This window comes from Oreochromis niloticus, linkage group LG4 (assembly GCF_001858045.2).
Source record: "Oreochromis niloticus isolate F11D_XX linkage group LG4, O_niloticus_UMD_NMBU, whole genome shotgun sequence".
NCBI classification, from domain to species: Eukaryota; Metazoa; Chordata; class Actinopteri; order Cichliformes; family Cichlidae; genus Oreochromis; species Oreochromis niloticus.
In genome coordinates this window covers 8,004,791-8,027,391 of record NC_031969.2, presented here as the reverse complement: position 1 = coordinate 8,027,391, position 22,601 = coordinate 8,004,791, and the positions used below count along the sequence as shown (strand labels likewise).

The window sequence follows — 22,601 nt, the reverse complement described above, 5'->3', positions numbered from 1 at the left end:
GCATAGTCAACAAAATCTGTAAAGAACTTTCACTCTCTGTGCTGCCGTCCATTTCTAAGAGCTCTGAAACTTTAAAACGGATACATATTTAAACATTAATGTTACCATCCCATAGCCTAATAAAGGAAATGTGGAAAGTGCCTGACTTTGTTGGCAGATCAAAGTAAAATTAGTTTCAAGTTGCCCATATAAAACATATTCCCCCAGCAGATAATCTATACTGCACTTAAAACATGCTGTAAACAAGAGAATCAGGGAAAACGTGGCACTTGCAGTTTTAACCAACCAGGTTAACTCATGTTCAGCATCAGTTACCACAGTGATTTCGCCGGATAAAAAGAGAGCGACAGAAAGCTCGACATAGATTGCTAACCCATTAATCCCGCTTCGTACTACACCCCTCTGAAACCCAAGTTGTTGTTTTTTTAATTGTAAAACACAATACAATCTTCTCCCCATGCACTGTGTCCAGTCGGGCCGCTATTTTTAGATCGCTCTACAGAAGTCCGGCTCTGTCCCCTTGCACTTGTGCATCTGTGATGCAGGCTGGATATCCACTGTGTCAAAACAGGAAGCTTTCAACTTGATTTTTTTAAACTGTTGCTAACTTAGCATTTTAACAACTGTTTATAGCAACTTTTTTTAAAAGGAAAAAAAAAACACCTCATGACAAATTTTAAGGCTTTTACTGCCTGAGCAGAAGTCTTCCTCCCCTGCAACCATGTACTCACTGTTTAGAGAGTGAAAGAAGGCTGTGAACAGCAGCAGCAACCAGACTGAGAGAAAAATAACAACTTTATCTTGGTATTCAGGATGAGCCTTGATGAGTTTGAATTGATAAACTTGATAAATGACACAAATATCTGTATGAAAGAAGAACAGTTTAACTCAGTTTTTCCTTGTTTGGCACCTTGTCCTCCATCAGCGATCAACACCTGCTTGTTATCCATAGCCTTTCATAACAATGACAGGGTACAGAGCAGGGTATTTTTCCGTGACCTGGACCGCGCCCTTCATCCAACTGTCCCTGCTGTCCTTCTCATGCTGGCCTGGAGAGTCTTAGCACCCTTAGCACCCGCAAATTGAAGGGCTGCCAGGGACTGGAGGCCTTAACAGATACTCAGACAAAAGTCTGACATCGAAAACATCATCTTGGCTTAATGAGATTAAAAGACTGTGTAAATTTTACATTCCATCTGTGAATTGATTAGATAAGAAAATACTCCACATAGACTTTGCCATGGCGATATAATAGGACGAGATTATGAATCTGAGAGAGGAATTCCATCCATAATTAATATACTAGTGTTTAATCCTCCTTGATTTTATTTTAAAGTTCAGTCACTGCTAACCGGCTAGCCCTGGATCTTCTAGTCTTATGTTTTTCCCACCACATCGCGGTGGATTTCAATCCATCAGCTGCTCATCCAGCTGTCAGACTCCAGTGCCAAGAACAAGGACCACTGGCTAAAGCTGGAATTGTTTCTAGATGAAACAAGCCTATAAGAGTCAAAGTGTGGAACAAAACAACTCCCAACTGCTATCTTCATCTCTCTCTCTCTGCAACCCCTTCTGTCTTGGCCTGTCTGTATTTTCTTTGCTTTACACCTAGTGTAATAATAATAGTGTTGCTCCCTCTTTCCTACCTCTCTTAAGCTTACCGTCCATCTATCGTGCACATATCTCTGGTAACAGAGGTTGCCCGGTGATGCCGGCGGGTGACAGAAAGCTATCCCTTTGATTAAGTTTTAATGGCCTGTCAACTCATCTTAACTCGCCTGGAGCTAAAAATAGAGATTAGGTCCATTTTGTTGGGTGTGCAGGCGGTCAGGGAATGCTTCATTCTGTGAGCACTAGCTCTGTCATTTTATTACTCACTCGCTCACAAACACCTGCAATTCACAGGCAACAATTGTAATGAGGAGGCTTGGGAATGGACTTTCTTCCCTGAATCGAGTTATGAATAATTTAATAAATGAACCCTAAGCTGTGTTTTGCATGAGGAGGCGTTTGTGCCTGAAAGGGGGATTTGGGATTTGTTGGAAGTTGATGAAAATACATTTTCTTTCATAAAGGTTACAAGTGAAATGCAAGGTCATGATGTTAATTTTAGTGTGTGCAGATGTGGGCCATTTCTAAAGAAGCTCTGTAGTGTGATAAACCTCACCTGAGCAGAAGTGGATATTTATTGGAAAAGTCCAGACAGACTGGTTATTAGAACGTGAAGAATGAGCATAGAGACAACGAGGGAAGGTAAAAGAGAAAGTTAGGAGTTCAGATTTATCTTAATAGTGCCATTAATCTATTAAATAGTGTGTGTGCATCTGTGTCTAAAGGTGTAAGATACAAAACAGACAATTTGGGAGAAAAAAACATGCAACTTTTGAATTCTCCTCAGAAATCACAGAGGTATCAATCTCCTCTCCTTGATGTCTGCACAGAGCCTCATTCAAGGATTTAGGTTAAGAGGGGAGGTGGGGGATTTGTTTGGAGGATGAGGTGGAGAAGGACTAAACAGAGAATTCCAATTAATCCCTGAACTTACAAACACACACACACAAACACACTTCTGCCCAGCAAATAAAACAAGGCAATGGATACAAACAGAAAACAGTGAACAAGCTCGACCACAAAGATACATTAACTCTCATTTCCAAGACTCACACCCACAAACACACAGGCTTAATGTACTGTAACTGATTGGTAATGAATAAAACAGCACTGTAAAGGACCATGTCAGTTGGATGTTGAGGGTACTAACAGGAGGAAGTGTTGCTCTGCATGATGTTGGCACAGCAGATCAGAGGGAAGTTGGATTTCAAAGTTAACTTGAGGACACTGTTACAGTCAGCGAGACTGAGCCGACTCCTACGTGAGCCTAGTTTCACTACCGAGCAGTAGAGTTAGGTATGATCTTTGATGTGACCGATGCCATTCTGTCCACCAAAAGCTACAGCAAACAGATCAATCGCTTATTTTAGCTTTTGTCTTGCATTTTGTTTTCTTGCATTGCACAGGCATACAGTGGTAATAAATAAGAGAGAACCAGAAATAAGGGGGAATCTCGAGCCCCCCCAACTTACACACTTATCCTACATTCATCTACATTACATTCCTGGCCATTTTAGGACATTAAAGTAACAGGGTGCAAAATAGTATCATTAAATGTCAATGCATTGCAGACTGCAGACAACTAAATTCTGTTTTCTTACCCATCGCAATTTAAGTACATAATCCTAGCTAAGCTGGCTGCTGAGGAGTCCATACAAGTAGATGAGTCAGTGAAGCTCGCTTCTGACCGATGAAAGTGACACTGAGATGAGTTGTTGAGGATATCCTGAACTTTTCTATTAGTAAGCACTGCTGTTTTTGCCTCTGTTAGCCTCTGTTAGATTTTGTTAGCCTCTGTTAGATTTTGTTAGCCACTGTTAGATTCCATTAGCCGCTGTTAGTTTCAGTTAGCTGCTGTTAGTTTCCGTTAGCTGCTGTCAGTGAAACTTTCTTTGAAAATTGTTGGACCCGGACATTTAGTGAATAAACCTGTCATATGATGGGAGGAGGTAATCAAACTGTTTTTCAGAGGGGAAGTTTGAGTTTTAGGATACTCGAGCCATTGAGGGGCATAATGTTAGCTTACAACCAACTTTTGCTGTATTAAATAGCTTGTTATCAACTGTCTGGAGAATGGAAGGTTAGGTTTTTTCTTCATCACCATCAGTTTTAAACTCTGCAATTGTGTTTCTGCACCATTACCCAAGACTAAACAGGACTTTCAAATCGTGGTAAGTCACCCTTAAGGACATTGCTGGTCAAGGAATTAAACATTTATACATTTTGAATCAAATTTTCTCCCCACTGTGAAGATTTTACCGCCGTTTACGTCCCAATCCAGACAGTTTTCTTTTTGCCCCCATATTTCTTTGATGAGTGATTACCCTTCTAATTTGACTTACACAGCAATATGAATGTTTTTGTTGGCATTTATGACTCAATGGAACCCCAGTTTCAAAAAAGTTGGTACACATGTAACCTATGTTTAAACAGAGTAAATAATATGATGATTCTCTAAAACTAATTGGCCTCTATTGTGTAGAGGCTATATAAGCTCCTAGGTCATTTAGTAGGTATCAATCTCTTCATCTTCTCATAGGAAAATGAAAAAAAGTTCCTTTTACGTTTAACAGAGAGCATGCATAGTAATAGCTGGCTTTGCAGAGTATAACACATGGAGTTTTACCATGCAAGAAGGCTGCCATGGAAATTAGGCAACATACAGTCATGCTCAATTTTAAATATCAAATATTCTTCCTTTAATCTGTTTTTTGGAAATGCACAAACCTTATCGCAGTGAAATACTAAATCACTGCAGTTCCGTTTTAAGACCAGGAAAACATAAACCAAGCAAATCACAAAATTCTTTCAGCCAAATTCCCAGCTGTTATCGAATCTGTATAGGGATTTAAACTCTTGCCCTCTATGAATGAGTTAACTGCTTACAGAATGTACCTTGGACTGTGTCTGTGTGCTGCCTGTTAATCCCTAAAATCCCTCATATTCCAGGGAAATTCTCTCGCCAAATCTCCTTTTTGCAAAGTGCAACACTGCTGTACGTATATGTGCTGTACTGTACTGACTTCACGTGTATGAGGGGAGAAGATTCGTCACGTCTGAGAAGACAGGAGACAAAATGTGCTCCGGGTTAGGTCACGAAAAAAAGCGACTCGTGTCCGAGTGCACATCTGCCTGCACGGCCGCGAGTTTCTGAATGTGCAGCGATGTCCACTTCACAGCCGGGGAGGAGCTGATCGACATGCACGGCATCATTGTGAAAGACTCTATCTTCTCAAGAGACTTCAGTAAACACTAATGTGTTTGTGTTCCCAGCTTTGTCCATTGTGAACTCTCCTGCAACAAACAGGCGCTCTGTTCAGGCTCCTCAGGAATAAGACAGCATAAAACCCCGAATGGGAAAAGCTCCACAGTCCTCATAATTAATCTGCCTCTGTCTTGCATGTAACAGAAGCTTAGGATAAGATAGAAATAAAAATGACACAGTTGAAGGATTGTGAATATTTCCAAAAATACCATTCTTTTAAGCCCGTTTTAGTCCAACCTTATATTAAATTTTGTGTGCAAGGCAACATCATCTTAAACATTGCTTCTATGTAGTATATTTATATGTCATTAACATGCATGAAATAATACATCCAAAAACAGAAATTTAACTTGAACTTCTCAGTAAAATAATAAATGACAAAAGGACCGAGGCACATTTTTTAAAAATACACTATTTACCGCATTTATTTGCATCAATCTTATTTTAGCTCAATGTGAGTCATTACTGCATACTGCTGTTATTTATGGTCATGCTAGACACGCACTGAGGGAACCTCCTCTCACGAAAACACACTTAAGTTTGAGTGTTTCTGATAATGACATGCTATGTTACGGTAATAACACAATAACACCTTCCTAATAAGTGCTAAACTGAACAGCAGGAGCGTGAGAAAGAGAGGAAAGCATTGTCATTGTCACTGAAGCTTTTCTGCTGCATACTCAGAAAGAAAATCTTTGGGTATAGCCGGCTTAAAAGACCTCCAAACTGCTGACCTTTTGTTAGTTCTCCTGCTAGCTGCTGCTATAATGTGGTGAGATGAAAACAGAATAACCGAATTGAATAGAACAGGTGGTTTTCACCCACTGTTTAACCAATTCGGTCTTTTAAATTTGTATCAGACTGATCCATATCCCAGATTGGTGCATCCCTACTTGTGGGAAGTTATACATCAAGACCACCCCTTACAGAGTAGAGGGCCAGTGATGACAGATTTGGCGTTAACTAAGTAAGAAATGACAGTGTGGAGGAGCTGGTATGTAAGCGGGTTGCAAAGTGGCTTGCAAAACTGTATGCAGGCTGAATCAGCTAAAGCAGCAACTCGTACATGAGATTTGAGGTTATATATGTGACATTCATTGCTCAAGAGTTGTCTACCATATTGACACGATAAAGCCACTGACTGTTAGGCAGAAATAATCATTTCCAAACTGGCTTGCAGAGGTTCCTGAAGGTTGATCTTATTGCTAGCACATTTCCACATTTGCTTGTAGTTTTTCATGTTTGTCTGCTCTCTACCTACTGGCTGTGTGGCAGTAAAGCTTAAGAAAGTCCAAAGCAAACGGAAAATGGAGACGGCTTCAAAGCGTTGTAGCCAACGTGTTTAAAAGGCACAATTTTTCTTTGACGGCAAACAGTCTCCATTTCTGGTTTGAGACTGGTCTGCAACCACCTGGCAACCACTAGTTGTAAAGTAACTTGTGGTTGCTGGCAACCAGTTGGGGAAGGCACTATGAAAATTATTGCTATAGCCCCAGCCACACAGACATTATTTTCATAGTGCCTTCCCCAACTGGTTGCCAGCAACCACAAGTTGCTTTACAACTAGTGGTTGCCAGGTGGTTGTAGACCAGTCTCTAGTTCTGTGTGATTTTGACCTGCTTCACTTGAGCCTATGCTGCCACCATGATTGTCACATGTCCAACGTGTCTAGTGGTCACGTGTCTGCAAAACCTTGATAACACACACAGAAGGGTATCAGCTGAGCCATCAGCTTACATGAGCCGGTATTATGTAGCTTGCTGGCTGAGCTTGACCCCTGGTGTACACGAACAAACGCTTTGCTTTTGGAGATTTGTAGTTATTTGCTTTTAAGCTAGCCTATTCAGTGTGTTTTTAAAGAGCAGCCCTTGACCAGCTGAGAGGTAAAAAAGGTCAGTAGAAATGAATGCAACAGACATAACCCACTTTTCCCTGAATGCGCCACTGAGATGCACCTGCATATAAAAAAGGCAGAAAACAAAGTTGTTGACCTACAACAGTCAGCCTGCATATGGGTGTTACTCAGAGGAGAACCCATGAGGCACTTTGCAGTCAGAACTGCTTTAACTGCATGCCTTTCTCCATATTTAAAAGTGATTTCAAGTTGGGTATGGGAACGGATGGTGCATTACACTCAAAAAGACTGAAAATATATGGAATATCTCAAAATAGGACAAAATGGGGAGGTCACAAAGGAGAAAAGGCACATGATATCAAGTATTGTAGGAAATGAGGTAATGTGCACAAAGACAGAAGCCTGAAGGGAGAGGAGGCAATAAAAAGCTGATTCATTCTATAGATTAAAGTCACACAGGTAGATGGTACGGCCCCGTTTAGCAGGAAGTAACTTCCTGCAGATTCGATTTTAAGGAATTCAACTTTGTGCTTCTTTGTGGATGCTCCATAACTGAAATCTCACAGGAATCCCGCGGCCTAAAACATGAATGAGCTACAACTGCTGCAGGATTTGCTCCATTACTGTATTCCTCCCCCCACCTTCTCCCAACTTCCTGGTACAAATCCAAACTCAGATGTTGTGTAAATCATGCACGGATGTCCATGAGAGATTTCATCAGAAAATCATGTGTTTTAAATCTCACGTTATTAAGATGTTGTCCCACAGCGTCTTCCGGCCTCTTGCTCCTGAATCTAACGGGTCGACAACAGGCTTTGTGACACATGCTTTACTCAATATGCTAACATGTCACCTACAGTGATTATCAGAGGACAAAGGGAGCGGAAAGAGACACGCTGTGTAATGGAGTGGCTGAACCGGCATGATGGTAATGGACGAGAAAGATTAAAAATGATTATGGCAGAAGGGCTGAGGGGGATAAGAGGTCCATTCTATAATGCAGACGATTATCCTTCTTTACTGATGCTGTTCATTATGACAGCAAAGAGCTTGCAGCAGGAGGAAAAAACAAACACGCAGAAATGTTTGCAGATTTGTATGATCTTGGTTGTACTATAATGGCTAATGAAAACAAGACCCCATTCATCAGGTCAAAGTAGTCTGCAGAGAGTAGTCTGCACATGATGTGGCACTGATTTTTCTGGTTTGCCCAGCCGCTCATCTGGGGTTATGCAACGGTGCAATCCTGCAAGGGAATACTTAGTACTTACTTATTCAATATGCTTAGGTGCACTGCATGAACTTCACTTTTAAAAAGGCTCAAAAAATAGCTAACAAAGCATTATCTAGGAGCTATTTCCAGATGTGGATTCATGCACCAGCAGCAGATAAGCATATGTGGATATGACTCAAAATAAAACACTGTTCATATTTATAAAGTAGCACGTTTGAGCAGCAACCACTAGAGCTAAAAAAAATGCAGAAGAGCCAAAAAACTGCAGTCCAACCATGCTCACAGCCATGATTATGATACAAATAATTATGCTAAATAATTTTACCAAAACCCCCAAAATCCTACTGTTTGCTTAGTAAACCCACCTTATGGGCGGGTTATATGTCAGTCAACAGCATCCTGTGCTCTCCTTAGTATTTACTTCAATCGCTCACTGCGAAGATGAGAAAAAAATGTATTCGAGACCGACTTCACAACACTGGCACGCTGCAGCTGTGGCTCAAGAGGTTAAGCCGGGTCTACTAATTGAAAGGTCGTGGTATGATCCCTGGCTCCTCCAGTCTGCATGTCGAAGTGTCTTTGATTACGACTCTGAATACCGAGTTCCCCTGATGCATGCAGCTCCACTGGAGTGAGTTTGTGCATGAACCTTAGAATGAAAGCACTGTACCAATGTGTGTATGAATGGGTGAAAGAGACTTTTGGCATAAGTGCTCAGCTCTAAAGTACCAGTCCATTTCAGCAGCCTGACTTTCTATCATTACTAATCACCACATCACTGCCAGTTTGCATTCTATCAGCAAATCAAGAAGTGCGTCTTGGAAAAGTGAGCGTCTGTGGGGACACAGGTTTTGGATACAATGATAAGACTTCTCGTAGGATCAGTTTATTATTGGTTCTGGAATTTCAGCATGTGTGTTGATAAGAAGAAAAATATAAAAGTTAGAGCCATGTGGAAGCAGTTGTTTTGTACAATGTAGTACTGCTGGTCGGAGCTTATTGGAAGGAAAGGGTCAAGCCAGGGATCATAAAAGTCCGAGACTGCCCGTGGCATATCACAATACGTATCCATATCAAAGCTGGTGCGGCCCGTCAACTGGCTCAGTAACAGAACTACGACTCAAGCTTTCTCTTTTCTGTCTTCTGTTGGCTTTCCCTCTTCATTAAAGACTATTTATGCTCCTCCAGTTACAGCTTTCATCATATCCTGTGCATTGTTGATATCTTGGGGGGAAAAAACCCAAACTAACAATGGCACCTGGATGCTTTTTGTTCTTCGGTATCCCACTGTTCCAGCAATTCAACCTCAGAGACTTTACTAACAATAGCTGCAGTTTGGGTTACATTCTGAAGGGTGGGCTTGTTGTCGGGCTAACCAGCTACTACCTTTGTCGCTCCCTCTCAAGAAGGTAATAACAGCATTTTTTGTTCCACTTCTCTCAGACTTTTACAGCTTCTGGGTGGACAGAACAGACAGCTCGCTGTTGCAAGCGACATCATGGCCGAGCACGCCGCTGTTCCCACGAAGCCTCAGCGTGGCGTGCATCTTAAATCCAACACCACCCCTGCAGCGCTACACACAAGCTATCACATGACCTCTGCATGGTGGCGAGGCAACTCATCTTATTGCCTCAAGTGGAACCACAATCAGGTCACACAGGACAGGTTCCTCTTTCTCTTTACTTTAGCATGTGCCAACCTCATCGTTTCTACCGTGTACGTCATTTTGCAACACAAAGGTCTCGGCGTCCAGCTGCCATGTGCTGTCATGATTTAAGTGAAATAAGTCTGAGTGTTCTGAAAGCTAAAATAAAAACTAATCCCCCAAACAATCAGCAGATTGACAGATGTTGAAAATGAGCTTTAACTCCAGACCCCTAGCTGATTTTTTCTTTTAAATGTTTGCAAATGGCTCTAGTTTAAAATTGCATTGTACTAACAAAATTATAAGTAAAGCTACAGGTTCAAATTCAAGTACAAGAGAGAGGACTGGCCGATAAAAATGACCCGTCCAGTTTTAACTTTATGTGGAAGTCCAGTGGAAGTGACCAGGATTAGATATATCGTACATAAAACTGATACATTTCTTTGGCTACAAAAAAATGAAAATATCTTTCAAGCATTTTGAAAAATGAAGGCAAAGTGGTGCTTATACACAGATGGCTGCCCATCCCTGATCCCGGAGTTTTTTCTTCCCAGTATGAGCGCTTGCTCACTGGGGGTCATCTGATTGTTGAGGTTGGAGGAGGACTCGTAAAACAACTCAGTCTTTATGGTCTCCAATATTATTATCCTTAACTTTAAAGAAATACACATGTTTAAAATGTAACTAGGGGTGTGTCTAGACTTCACCTCAGCTACAGGGACGTCAAGCATGTGTTTGTTAACAGCGCTTCTTCATCTAATATTTGTGGTGGATGTGGTGTTTAGTGGCCGTGTTGCCCCCCGAGTATAAACTTGTTCTAAATGTGAACGAATGTGCAGCAGCCGGCATCAGTGACAAAACCATACACAGGGAAAGGGCCAGACCACATATGGTCAAAAGTAAAAATAATTTTTACCTATGTAATTTCCTTCTTCAGTGTTGTATTTCCTGTCCTGCAGTACAATAATTAGGTTAAAAAAGGTACTACACATCTGATTTTTTTTAGGTCAACAAATGGTTTACTACTTTATAATATCTTAAGCTCAAGCTTCATCACTTCGGACACAGTTTAAGGAAATAATGTTGCCACACATCCATGAAAAGACTCATCCAGATGACATCTGAACATTTAGTACACATTATGACACTTGGAAAAACTCATATTTACTGATGAAGATTTTTCCAGCTTCTTAACAAACTGCACTGAAATTTTTTTTTCTTATTTATTCTTTGTTTTTGTTTTTTATGATAAAATATTGAGTCATCTATCTTGTGGCTTCTCCTTTTTACCTCAGTGAAGGTCTGGCAGTGCCAAGCTGAGGTAAAAAAAAAAAACACAGTCCAAGCTGTTTCACAAGCTCACCTCAGCCTCAGGGCCCTCTGGCATCACAAAACTACTTTAGCAACCACTCGGCGTTGATGGCTCCCTTCCTTTGTGACCTTCCTGTTCTTGGGTAATACTGGCAGAATTACCACTTCCACAAGGAACTTACAATACGCTGCGCTTTAAACGTAACATCGTTTCTGCAGCTTGTCCTTCTTAGCGGTACAATCGTGTAATACCACAATCCCTTAAGGCTCTGAAACACTCACCAAACCAGCTTAGAAAAAAGCAACAGTCTGTGCTGATGGTTTTCACCAGTCTTCCTGCTATAGTTATAGTTTTGCTTGATATCACAGATAACTAATCCTCTGAAAGTCTGCCGGGTGACTGCAGCATCAGCTGGTTTGCAGACTGGTCGGCTGACTTTAAACACGACCGGTGAACTGTTGGGAGGTGCAGCCATTAGACTGGAAGACGGGGAGTCATGAATTCTAGCTGACATTTATCAGAGTTTTTTTCCTACTCTGGCATTTAAGGTATTAGTATTGCTCTCTGGCACTAATTGGGACTTCGTAGCTCCACCCTAATGAGCAGTGCTACTGCTAGACACATCTATTGGTTTTATTTATGAATTCCATTAAGATTTGTCCATCAATACTTCAGAAGCTGTAATGCAGCAGGAAGCTTGCCGACTGGCGTGCCTGTGAGACAGACAGATTTCTGCATACACAGTGTAATCCTGGATCGAGGCAGGAGGGGCTGGATGCTGGGGGGGAGGTGGCTGTATATGTGTTTGTGAGCCTGCGTGGGTGACTGAGGGCTCTAATGCTACCCTCCTAGGAGGTCAGCGACAGAGTTGAAGTCCACAGTCTCATAATCCTATTATCCATCGCAGTGGCAGCTGGAGAAATCATGTTGAGCGTGATGCAAGACATCACCGAGTACTACGACACATGTGCTGCCATTAGCCGACCTCATCTAGCAGCGCTTCTGCACGTGAGTATTCTCAAAGTCGTCAAATGCCATTAAAGACCGAGCCGCTTCCCCCCTCTCTTGGATGATCAATAAAAAAGTAATTTGGAGCCCTCGCTCCGACAACACTGAGAGAAGGAGCAGCGGCAACTCCTCTAACTTGCCTTGTACAGATAATAACTGCAGGAAACCAACAGAAATAAAGAATTCATGAGGGAGAGGCCACAGAGTGTATATAGCAGCTTCCAAGCTATGTTATCAGTTCAGTGCAGGAAGCTGGATTTACACTTCTTACAGCCATCTGATGAGAGACGGTGGGTCAGCAGATAAACAGGCTGCAAATCGATGAATGCAGGATAGAGATGGCAGAGACGTGCTAATAGTTAAGCTATATTCTCATGATCTCGTGATCTCATTCAGAGAGAAACAGTCATTTTAGTTGTTTTCTTTAGTGTGAGACCAAATTCTTCCATCAGTGCTGCCTTAATGGCATCCTGAGGAGAACTAAAAGGAGGAGACTGCGATCAAACGAGCGCAATCACCACATCGATGTGTCTTGGTCCAATCTGACAGGTCCAGCCTATCATCATTACCAACATGGCCCCTTGATCTCAATCAGCCATTGCTCACTGGCTGTGCCGCCGCTGCTGCTGGCCTGCCGGGATAATGACTGAGCCGTTTGTCATTGTTACACAGGGAGAATGAATTCATCATAGTGGGCAGAAACAGCTCAATTGCAGCCCGGGCTACGAAGGAGGAATAATGGATTCAGTCAGGGGGCTTTATAAGCTTGAATGTGTCATCAACGCACCGGTCACCAGTCAGTTATCATCTCTGTGTGAAGTTTAGGAAACAAAGGGAAAACTTACTGCTTATTCTACTTACATTTTTTTAAAAGCACAGTTATTTTTATGTCATTTAAAAGGGCAGTGGTCATTACTGTGACAGTAGTACATTGATGAAATCAGTGATCATGAATATTTGTGTTAATTTAGATAATAATTTAGTTCAGTAACCATCATTCCTTTGTTCCAACTACACACTGTGCTATCTGATGCAGCCTTATTATATTTTAAGGCTCATTTATTATTAGAATACCTCTTTATCAATTATGTTAATGTGCAATATCACAGATCACACTGCACCTCACAATGCACCTGCTCCTCAGATGGCATGTATGTGTATGTATGTATATATATATATATATACATATGTATTTATAACTTGTACATATCTTTCTTGTGTAAATGTAAATGCCTGTGTTATTGTGTAGATTTACAGAGAGATGCCAAACTGTGTTCATTGTTCTTATAACAGTGACAATAAAGAGCTATTTTATTCTATTCTATTCTATGTTAGGGTAGCTGAACCTGATGTGCAAGAAACAATAATATATGGAAAGTAAAGTTTCTGGCCTTTTGGGGTTTGATTAAAACCTAAAAGCGAACTTTCTTTTGAACTTCCTTAGAGAACCACAGGTCCCGGGTTACACAGGTGCATACTACTCCCTCCACAGAACAGCACAATTTGGCTTACAGGCACATCTAAGTCTGCCATTTGAGTACCTGTGAAGTATCTGATTTCTCTAAGTGAACACTCAGATGTACTTGTCATCTTTTCAGAAGTGCACCAGCATCTCACTCTTCACTTTCTCTTCTGGTTACTCAGTTTGGTCTGTTCTGTGAAGGGAGTAGCACACACCTGTGTATGAACTGTTGTTTTCTGTATTGCTATTTCCTGCCTTCTTTTCTTCATCTGGGCACATTTAGTCATTGCTTCTTTAACGAGCATGACAGTTTTCTGCTATACTAAAACAGTTTGATCAAATCACTGATAAATAATGAACACTTCATCATAACACTGAAACAATGAAGTGTTTGCTACTAAAAATATGTCTCTATATACCTATGTGGATCTCTGAGTAAAAGTCATAAATGATTAATGATTCCTTTGATCATCGTCAGTTACAGTCCACATCAGCATTACGTTATATTAGGTGGAAATAGTGTCTTTCTCCTAATGACTCTTAATTTTTTAACCTAAGAGGAAGTCATTTGTGCCTACGTCAGAGGAAACTGCACTACTACTGTTACTCCTTCAACACAGGTTGTTTTTCCAAGCATTGCAGTCATGATATAGTAATACTAGAATACAAAATATGGTATTAATGCAGTATAACTAAAACTTGGCAAACTCACCAGAGTAAAATGATACTGTTTTACCACCATTCTTGCAGCATTAACACCGCTATAAAGAATATATTATTAAGGCTATAATTAGTTTATAAAGGCAAACAACTTCTCTGATTCATTTCATGCTGGTGGCAGTTTGAGTAAGGTACTTTTTCTGAAAGTGGCACGCCTGACTGAAGGCAAGCTGAAACGTCTTTGGCCCATATTATCTGCTTCTGTTGATCCCCATCCCCACATTGCAGTGTGCTTTCCAGTAAACATCAAAGGAACCTTCTCCTTGAAAAAAGCTATTACATGTCAAGGAATACTTGAGCTCTCGCTCACAACAAATGATTCAGCAGTGCTGTATAATGACTGCAATCTGACTAAGTGGATTTCTGAGAGAAACACTTGCTGATGCTTTATATTAAAAACAAAAAAACATAACAAAAACAAAACATATTCGCGCTTGCAGCTGAAGGCCACAGGAAAGACAAGTGTCAAATCAAACACATGCAGGTTAATGCTTGTGTACAGAAACAGGAAATGTGAGTGCTTTGTGGTTCTAATTGCACGCTGTCACACATCAATCACAAGCCTTTCTTATAGCCATTTCAGCTGTCCACATCAAGTAAAAGTATTTCATACTCACAAAGAAATCTGCACATGCTCTCTGCAGCAGTTTAACTTTATGACTGGGGTTCTTAACCACAGAGTGCTGCTGCTTAACCTGCTCCTGGAAAGAGCTGAGCTGAAGCGTCCTTTAATTTTTAACATCCTTCTCCACCGTGTCCTGTGCTCAACTGATACTAGGGTAACTGTGAGCCAACCACTCTGAGCTAGACCTGCGGCTCTGACACCACAGCACCCTCCATGACCCACCCCTGACTCCACCCGAGGGCAACTGCTGTGTCCCGCAGAGGGAAGTCCTGTTGCTTAATTTGGCAAATCAGAAGTGTAGTAAAACTGGAGTGGAAGCAGAAAGAGCAGCACTTCCCCCCGATAATATGAATAAATGCAGATAAGCTGTTTGCAGATGTGGATCGTTTACTAGACTTGGTGCTGATTTTCTAATAGTCCAAAGAGAAGGTCTTTAAAAGGGCATGCCAGGCAGCATAGCTTTAAACAAGGATCAAAAGTAAAATGATTCAGTGGATGAACAGCAGCTATTTCCATCTTTAACTCTGGTTCAGCTTTTCCACTCACACGACTCCTGGATGCTATCAACATCTGAGCTAAGATAAGGTCTCAAAATTGCTTTCTTTTAATTACCTCTGGCACATCTCTCACTAAATGTAATTAAGCTGTCTCGAACTGTGCATAATGGAAACTGTAGGCTCTAGCATTTTGGGCAGTGAGTGGGCCTGGTACACTTTTTTTTTTGGAAATGAGCCTTTTTATAAATGTCAACTCTGCGGATGTATCCGAGCATATTCGTCACCAGGCATCAAAAACATTAAGGTTTGCAATATTTGCAATCACAGACACCACACATACAGCGAGGCTGCAGTGATGGGAGTCAGCTAAAAACACACATCTGCATGCACACAGCAGCTTTCACACAGCAAGCAGGGAAAAGTTGGAAACTCACTTGTAGCTCACTGAGATTGGCCATCATGCCAGCGACAAATGAGATGACTTCTGCTACCGTTTGCCTCACTTTACAGCCCTCGGATCATTGCGGCTCCAGTGGCTAAATGCAAAGAGTCCAACGTTGGAAGTCCTGTAAAAATAATAATAAGTTAAAAAAAATAATCCGAGTAAAGGCGCAGTCTGATGTGGGGAAGGTGGGTGAATAAAATGCTAACATGGTGACGCCTGGAAAAACGACAGAGGAGCAGGTGGACAGTGGAGAGAGGGGCAGACCATCACCTCCTGGTAGCAGGACGTTAACTCTCGGACTCCGGGCTGCATCACGCAGACAGTGCGGGCTGTCCTGGAGTAGTGTGAGGAGGAGCGCTGCTGCTGCTGCGGGGATCCTTCTCATCGTCAGGGGAGGAAAGCCCAGTGAGGAAACCCGACACCCGCCAGGATTCACCGAAACACCCAGCTCTGCTGCCTGGAGCAAACAGAGGCCATCTTCTCCCTGAAGCGGCGCGCTCCGGCTCGGCTCTGCGGGAAGCTGGGAGCCGGTTACTGTTGCTGCTGGGTAGGGAACACAAGCGCTGAAGGCATACGGAGAATATAAAAATAGGACTTCCTGCTCCGACCTTCAAAATAAAATACGCATCGGCGATCACACGCACAGTGCATTGAATGCAAAAGCTAGAAATTTGGCTCTTAGAAAACTTTAGGTTAAAATAACTGTGTGGAGACTTTCTATAGCTGTCACACTCACAGTGATACTTTTATAGAAACTGGAGCATACGCACAGAAGCATTTTTAAATCATTAAAACGCGTTTATTTATTTTTAACCAACTTACCACAGAACAGGAAGTCAACAGTCTGAGCCGTTCATAGTACACATAACAGACCAGTCACACGGGACAGACAGTCACACAGGACAGACAGTGCTGCACTGCATTAAACACTAATGTTGTGCTATGCTGCTATTTGTGGTACAGATCTGACACCAAGTAAATACCGACACGTAAGTAGGTGAGAGCAGTATGTCATGATTTATGAGATGACACTAATTCAATGTAATTTTTGCTTACTATAATAAATAGTTAACACAATAAAATAAACCGTTCAGCTTATTGTGTATTTTGAAAATTAGTTTTTTGAAAGTCTGGTATTTTTGTCTCTAAAGCGCTCAACTTTTCTGCTCCAGGCTATAAATAAAACAGAGGTGACAGTCGACACGAAAAGGTTCAGACATTTTTCACAGTGCATATTTAAGTTTGTTTTGTTTTTTTCATTTCCTAAAAGAAATGTATTCAACATAATCCAGTGGGCCACATACCGAAGTTAGAGGATAGAAACAAAGTATCGATCCAATTACCCTAGTATCAATCCGATACCATTACCAGCGCTGGTATCAATACTATCAATATTTGGATCGATTCGCCCACTTCTATTAAACACAGCGGCATAAACACACTAAAGAGGAGATATCACTGTTTGAGCTCTTGCGGGAGCATACGGCATTTATTTCAAATTGTATGTCCCAGCAGTTAATAAATAATCCCCAAATAAAACGCTTTAATTTGGCAGCAAAGTCGTGTGGGATTTTATTTTGAAACCAGCACAGCCTGGTTCTGCTCTTATTGCGCATTTCTTTGGTCAGCTTGACGTAGCTGGAAAGAGGCGCAGACCGTTGCGGCAGCCGAGCGCCCTCCTGCCTTCATGTGAGACCTGTTGATCACATTTGAACACATCACCGTGCTAACCTGCTTGTAGGACCACCAAACTTCATACAGTCAGTGTGTGACTGTATGAAGTTCGGATCTGTTGAATTTGTGCACTGCAGCTTACTGTATAGGTCTGAGTTAAATTAAACTGATGATGTCTCTTCTTCTTATAAAATCAGTGTAATGGCCCTTTAAGCTGCTATAAAGGAACTATCAGTTTCTTTATGTTTATTTTGTGTATAATCAGTGTAATGCATTCCTTCTTTTCTACAGGATCAAACAACTCCTGGGGCCAATCATGCCAGAGGGGAAGACTGGCCGACCTACTCTGAGCACTACAGCTGTAGATGAATGATGAATTGTGAGTTTGACGTCACTGCAGCAACAATATGACCACTGTGCAGCCAAATCTCCTCACTCAAGACAGAAGAAAGAGAAACTTTGAACCTCTTTCTTATTCATGCATTACATTATTATGAATGAGCCACAATGCACACTTTGTGAATGAACATTTTTAATCAGGTAGCCAAACAGTACAGTTTTGTAAATATGCCACTTTTTATTTAGGACCAACTCTAAGCCTTTAACCAGGTTAGCATGGTTTCTTTATTATTTATGCTGTTCTGTGTGTTTTTCTGCCATGTCAAGCTATGCTGTCAGCTCTCAGAGAATAATGTGACCTCTGACCCTGCATGCTAAACGATGTTGAACTAGAAAAATTGTGGAGGGTGAAGGCAACAGTGTTCCCCGTGGTAATTGTAACACATGGAGTAGTGACTCACAAACTGGGCAGGGGGCTCCAGGAACAGCTGGGACAGTGGTGCTCTCGGTTGGGTGGATACCTTGAGTCTGGCCGCAGTGTTCATCCTGAGCTCAGTAGATGCGTCACTGCAGGAGGCTGGGCATCATCTAGTCCACTTCCACTGCTCTACCAGGGTTGGATCATTATGTCCATACTGTCCTCTATACCTCACTATACTGTCACATACCTGACACAGACGTTGTTAAGGTTACTTGATGTGTGAGCCACAGCTTATGTTACACACTCTTCCTCATGTTGTGAGGTAGACCTCGGCCTGTTGTTCCAAAGATTCAATTCAATTCAATTCAATTCAATTTTATTTATATAGCGCCAAATCACAACAAAAGTCGCCTCAAGGCGCTTTATATTGTACAGTAGATAGCACAATAATAAATACAGAGAAAAACCCAACAATCATATGACCCCCTATGAGCAAGCACTTTGGCGACAGTGGGAAGGAAAAACTCCCTTTTAACAGGAAGAAACCTCCGGCAGAACCAGGCTCAGGGAGGGGCGGCCATCTGCTGCGACCGGTTGGGGTGAAAGAAGGAAAACAGGATGAAAGACATGCTGTGGAAGAGAGACAGAGATTAATAACAGATATGATTCGATGCAGAGAGGTCTATTAGCACATAGTGAGTGAGAAAGGTGACTGGAAGGGAAAAACTCAATGCATCATGGGAATCCCCGGCAGCCTACGTCTATTGCAGCATAACTAAGGGAGGATTCAGGGTCACCTGGTCCAGCCCTAACTATATGCTTTAGCAAAAAGGAAAGTTTTAAGCCTAATCTTGAAAGTAGAGATAGTGTCTGTCTCCCGAATCCAAACTGGAAGTTGGTTCCACAGAAGAGGGGCCTGAAAACTGAAGGCTCTGCCTCCCATTCTACTTTTAAATACTCTAGGAACAACAAGTAGGCCTGCAGTGCAAGAGCGAAGTGCTCTAATAGGGTGATATGGTACTACAAGGTCATTAAGATAAGATGGGGCCTGATTATTTAAGACCTTGTATGTGAGGAGCAGGATTTTGAAATCAATTCTGGATTTAACAGGAAGCCAATGAAGGGAAGCCAAAACAGGAGAAATATGCTCTCTCTTTCTAGTCCCTGTCAGTACTCTTGCTGCAGCATTTTGGATTAGCTGAAGGCTTCTCAGCGAGTTTTTAGGACTTCCTGATAATAGTGAATTACAGTAGTCCAGCCTGGAAGTAATAAATGCATGAACTAGTTTTTCAGCATCACTCTGAGACAGGATATTTCTAATTTTAGAGATATTGCGCAAATGGAAGAAAGCAGTCTTACATATTTGTTTAATATGTGCATTGAAGGACATGTCCTGGTCAAAAATGACTCCAAGGTTTCTCACAGTGTTACTGGAGGCCAAGGTAATGCCATCCAGAGTAAGAATCTGCTTAGATACCATATTTCTAAGATTTTCAGGGCCGAGTACAATAACCTCAGTTTTATCTGAATTAAGAAGCAGAAAGTTAGCGGCCATCCAGGTCTTTATGTCTTTAAGACATTCCTGCAGTTTAACTAATTGGTGTGTGTTACCTGGCTTCATGGATAGATAGAGCTGCGTGTCATCTGCATAGCAGTGAAAATTTATGCTATGTCTTCTAATGATGTTGCCTAGGGGAAGCATGTATAATGTAAATAGAATTGGTCCTAGCACTGAACCCTGTGGAACTCCATAATTGACCTTAGTGTGTGAAGAGGACTCTCCATTTACATGTACAAACTGGAGTCTATTAGATAGATATGATACAAACCACTGCAGTGCAGTACCTGTAATACCTACAGCATGTTCTAATCGCTCTAATAGGATATTATGGTCAACAGTATCGAACGCAGCACTGAGGTCTAGCAGGACAAGCACAGAGATGAGTCCACTGTCAGAGGCCATAAGAAGATCATTTGTAACCTTCACTAAAGCTGTTTCTGTGCTGTGATGAGCTCTGAAACCTGACTGAAACTCTTCAAATAAGCCATTCCTCTGCAGATGGTCTGTTAGCTGTTTGACAACTACTCTTTCAAGGATTTTTGATATGAAAGGAAGGTTGGAGATTGGCCTATAATTAGCTAAGACAGCTGGGTCTAGAGATGGCTTTTTAAGTAAAGGTTTAACTACAGCCAGCTTGAAGGCCTGTGGTACATAGCCGATTATTAGAGATAGGTTGATCATATTTAAGATCGAAGAATTAATTAATGGCAGGACTTCTTTGAGCAGTTTTGTAGGAATGGGGTCTAAAAGACACGTTGATGGTTTGGAGGAATTAATTATTGAAGTTAACTCAGAAAGATCAATTGGAGAAAAAGAGTCTAACTTAACATCGATGGTACTAAGAGTAGCTGTAGATAATATTACATCTGTGGGATGATTATTGGTAATTTTTTCTCTAATGATAAAAATTTTATTTGTGAAGAAGTTCATGAAGTCATTACTAGTTAACGTTAAAGGGATGGTTGGCTCAGTAGAGCTCTGACTTTTTGTCAGCCTGGCTACAGTGCTGAAGAGAAACCTGGGGTTGTTCTTATTTTCTTCAATCAGTGACGAATAGTAAGATGTTCTGGCTTTGCGGAGGGCTTTCTTATAAAGCAGCAAACTATTTCTCCAGGCTAAATGATGATCCTCTAAATTTGTGACACGCCATTTCCTCTCCAGCTTACGAGTTATCTGCTTTAGGCTACGTGTTTGAGAATTATACCACGGAGTCAGGGACTTTGGATTTGAGGCCTTAGTTTTCACAGGAGCTACAGTATCCAGAGTCGTACGTAGTGAGGAGGTAAAATTATTAACAAGATAATCGACCTCTGTTGGAGTAGCGTTCAGATAGCTGCTCTGCTCTATGTTGGTACAGGGCATTGAAGATGATAACAGTGGGTGGATTATATTCTTAAACTTAGTTACAGCACTTTCAGAAAGACATCTACTTTGATAAAGTCTACTCTCCACTGCTGTGTAATCAATTATTGTAAATGTAAATGTTATCAGGAAATGATCAGACAGCAGAGGGTTTTCAGGAAACACTGTTAAATATTCAGTTTCTATGCCATATGTTAAAACAAGATCTAGAGTGTGATTAAAGTGGTGGGTGGGTTCTTTTACATTTTGAGAGAAGCCAATTGAGTCTAGTAACAGATTAAATGCGATGTTGAGGCTGTCATTTTTAGCATCTACATGGATGTTAAAATCACCCACAATAATTATTTTATCTGAGCTGAGCACTAAATCAGATAAAAAGTCTGAGAAATCAGAGAGAAACTCTGTGTAAGGCCCAGGTGGACGATAGATGATAACAAGTAAGACTGGTTTCTGAGTTTTACAGCTGGGGTGGACGAGGCTAAGCATCAGGCTTTCAAATGAATTAAAAGTCTGTCTTGGTCTTTCGTTAATTAATAGGCTGGTGTGAAAAATTGCTGCCACACCGCCCCCTCGGCCTGTGCTTCGGGATTTCTGGTAGTTAGAATGACTCGGGGGTGTTGATTCATTTAAACTAACATACTCATCCTGCTGCAACCAGGTTTCTGTAAGGCAGAGTAAATCGATTTGTTGATCAATTATTAAGTCATGTACTAACAGAGACTTGGAGGAGAGAGACCTAATATTTAATAATCCACATTTCACTGTTTTACTCTTTGGTTCAGATGTGGATACTGTATTGTTCTTTCTTTGTGATTTTTTATGTTTAAGTTGTTTATTGCTGGTTTTTAGTTTGTTTTTTGTCTTTTTGGGAGCTGACACAGTCTCAATGGAGATGGGTTTTTGGGGGGGTAGCAGGAGGAGAGAAGCTGCAGAGAGGCGTGTAAGACTGCAACTCTGCTTCCTGGTCCCAACTCTGGATAGTCATATTTTGGGGGGTTTAATGAATTTGTCCATATTTCTAGAAATGAGAGCTGCTCCATCCAAAGTGGGATGGATGCCGTCTCTCCTAACAAGACCAGGTTTCCTCCAGAAGGTTTGCCAATTATCTATGAAGCCCACATCATAGATGTGATCAAAGATGCCACTACACTATCCAGCTATACGTGACATGGTTACTCACTGTGGCATTTCTTATACTTTCAGAAGCCACTTATGTCATATTAATGGCAGGCATCCTAGAGAAGAGACCACTCCCATCGGGATATGAAATGGGTCCAAACTGTACCAGCAAAACAAAACTCCTATTAAAAAGATAGCAAATATAGTTATTTCTGTTTAGAGGTTAATGAGCTCGTACTGTATATATTTATTGTTATGTTAATCTGAAAACTTACTGAATTTTAGATATGTGGTGAAAAAAAGTGTGATTTTGCATCTGAAATGTAGCTGAGTAGAGGCGACATTTAAAATACAATGGAAACAACTTTAAATAACTACAAACTATAATAAGTGTTTGTTTAACTCACCTTGGTCTAACAAACCCAGCAGACGGCTGAGGGAGACAT

At 41.3% G+C, this 22,601-nt stretch overlaps 1 protein-coding gene across 2 annotated transcripts in view; it reads right to left on the bottom strand.

Annotated features, from left to right (window-relative positions):
• The window catches only part of pkn1b (protein kinase N1b), a 40,449-nt gene extending 24,211 nt beyond the window's left edge, over nucleotides 1-16,238 (bottom strand). Inside the window, exons 1-2 of one of the 2 annotated variants that reach the window (XM_005468505.4) lie at nucleotides 15,886-16,238; nucleotides 15,669-15,800 (exon numbers count right to left, since the gene is read on the bottom strand). In XM_005468505.4, the coding sequence (XP_005468562.1) occupies nucleotides 15,669-15,695 (27 nt within the window). In that variant the 5' untranslated portion in view covers nucleotides 15,696-15,800; nucleotides 15,886-16,238. The remainder of the gene's footprint in view (nucleotides 1-15,668; nucleotides 15,801-15,885) is intronic. The other variant, XM_005468504.4, reaches the window with a different exon arrangement.
• Nucleotides 16,239-22,601: the final 6,363 nt, after the last annotated feature.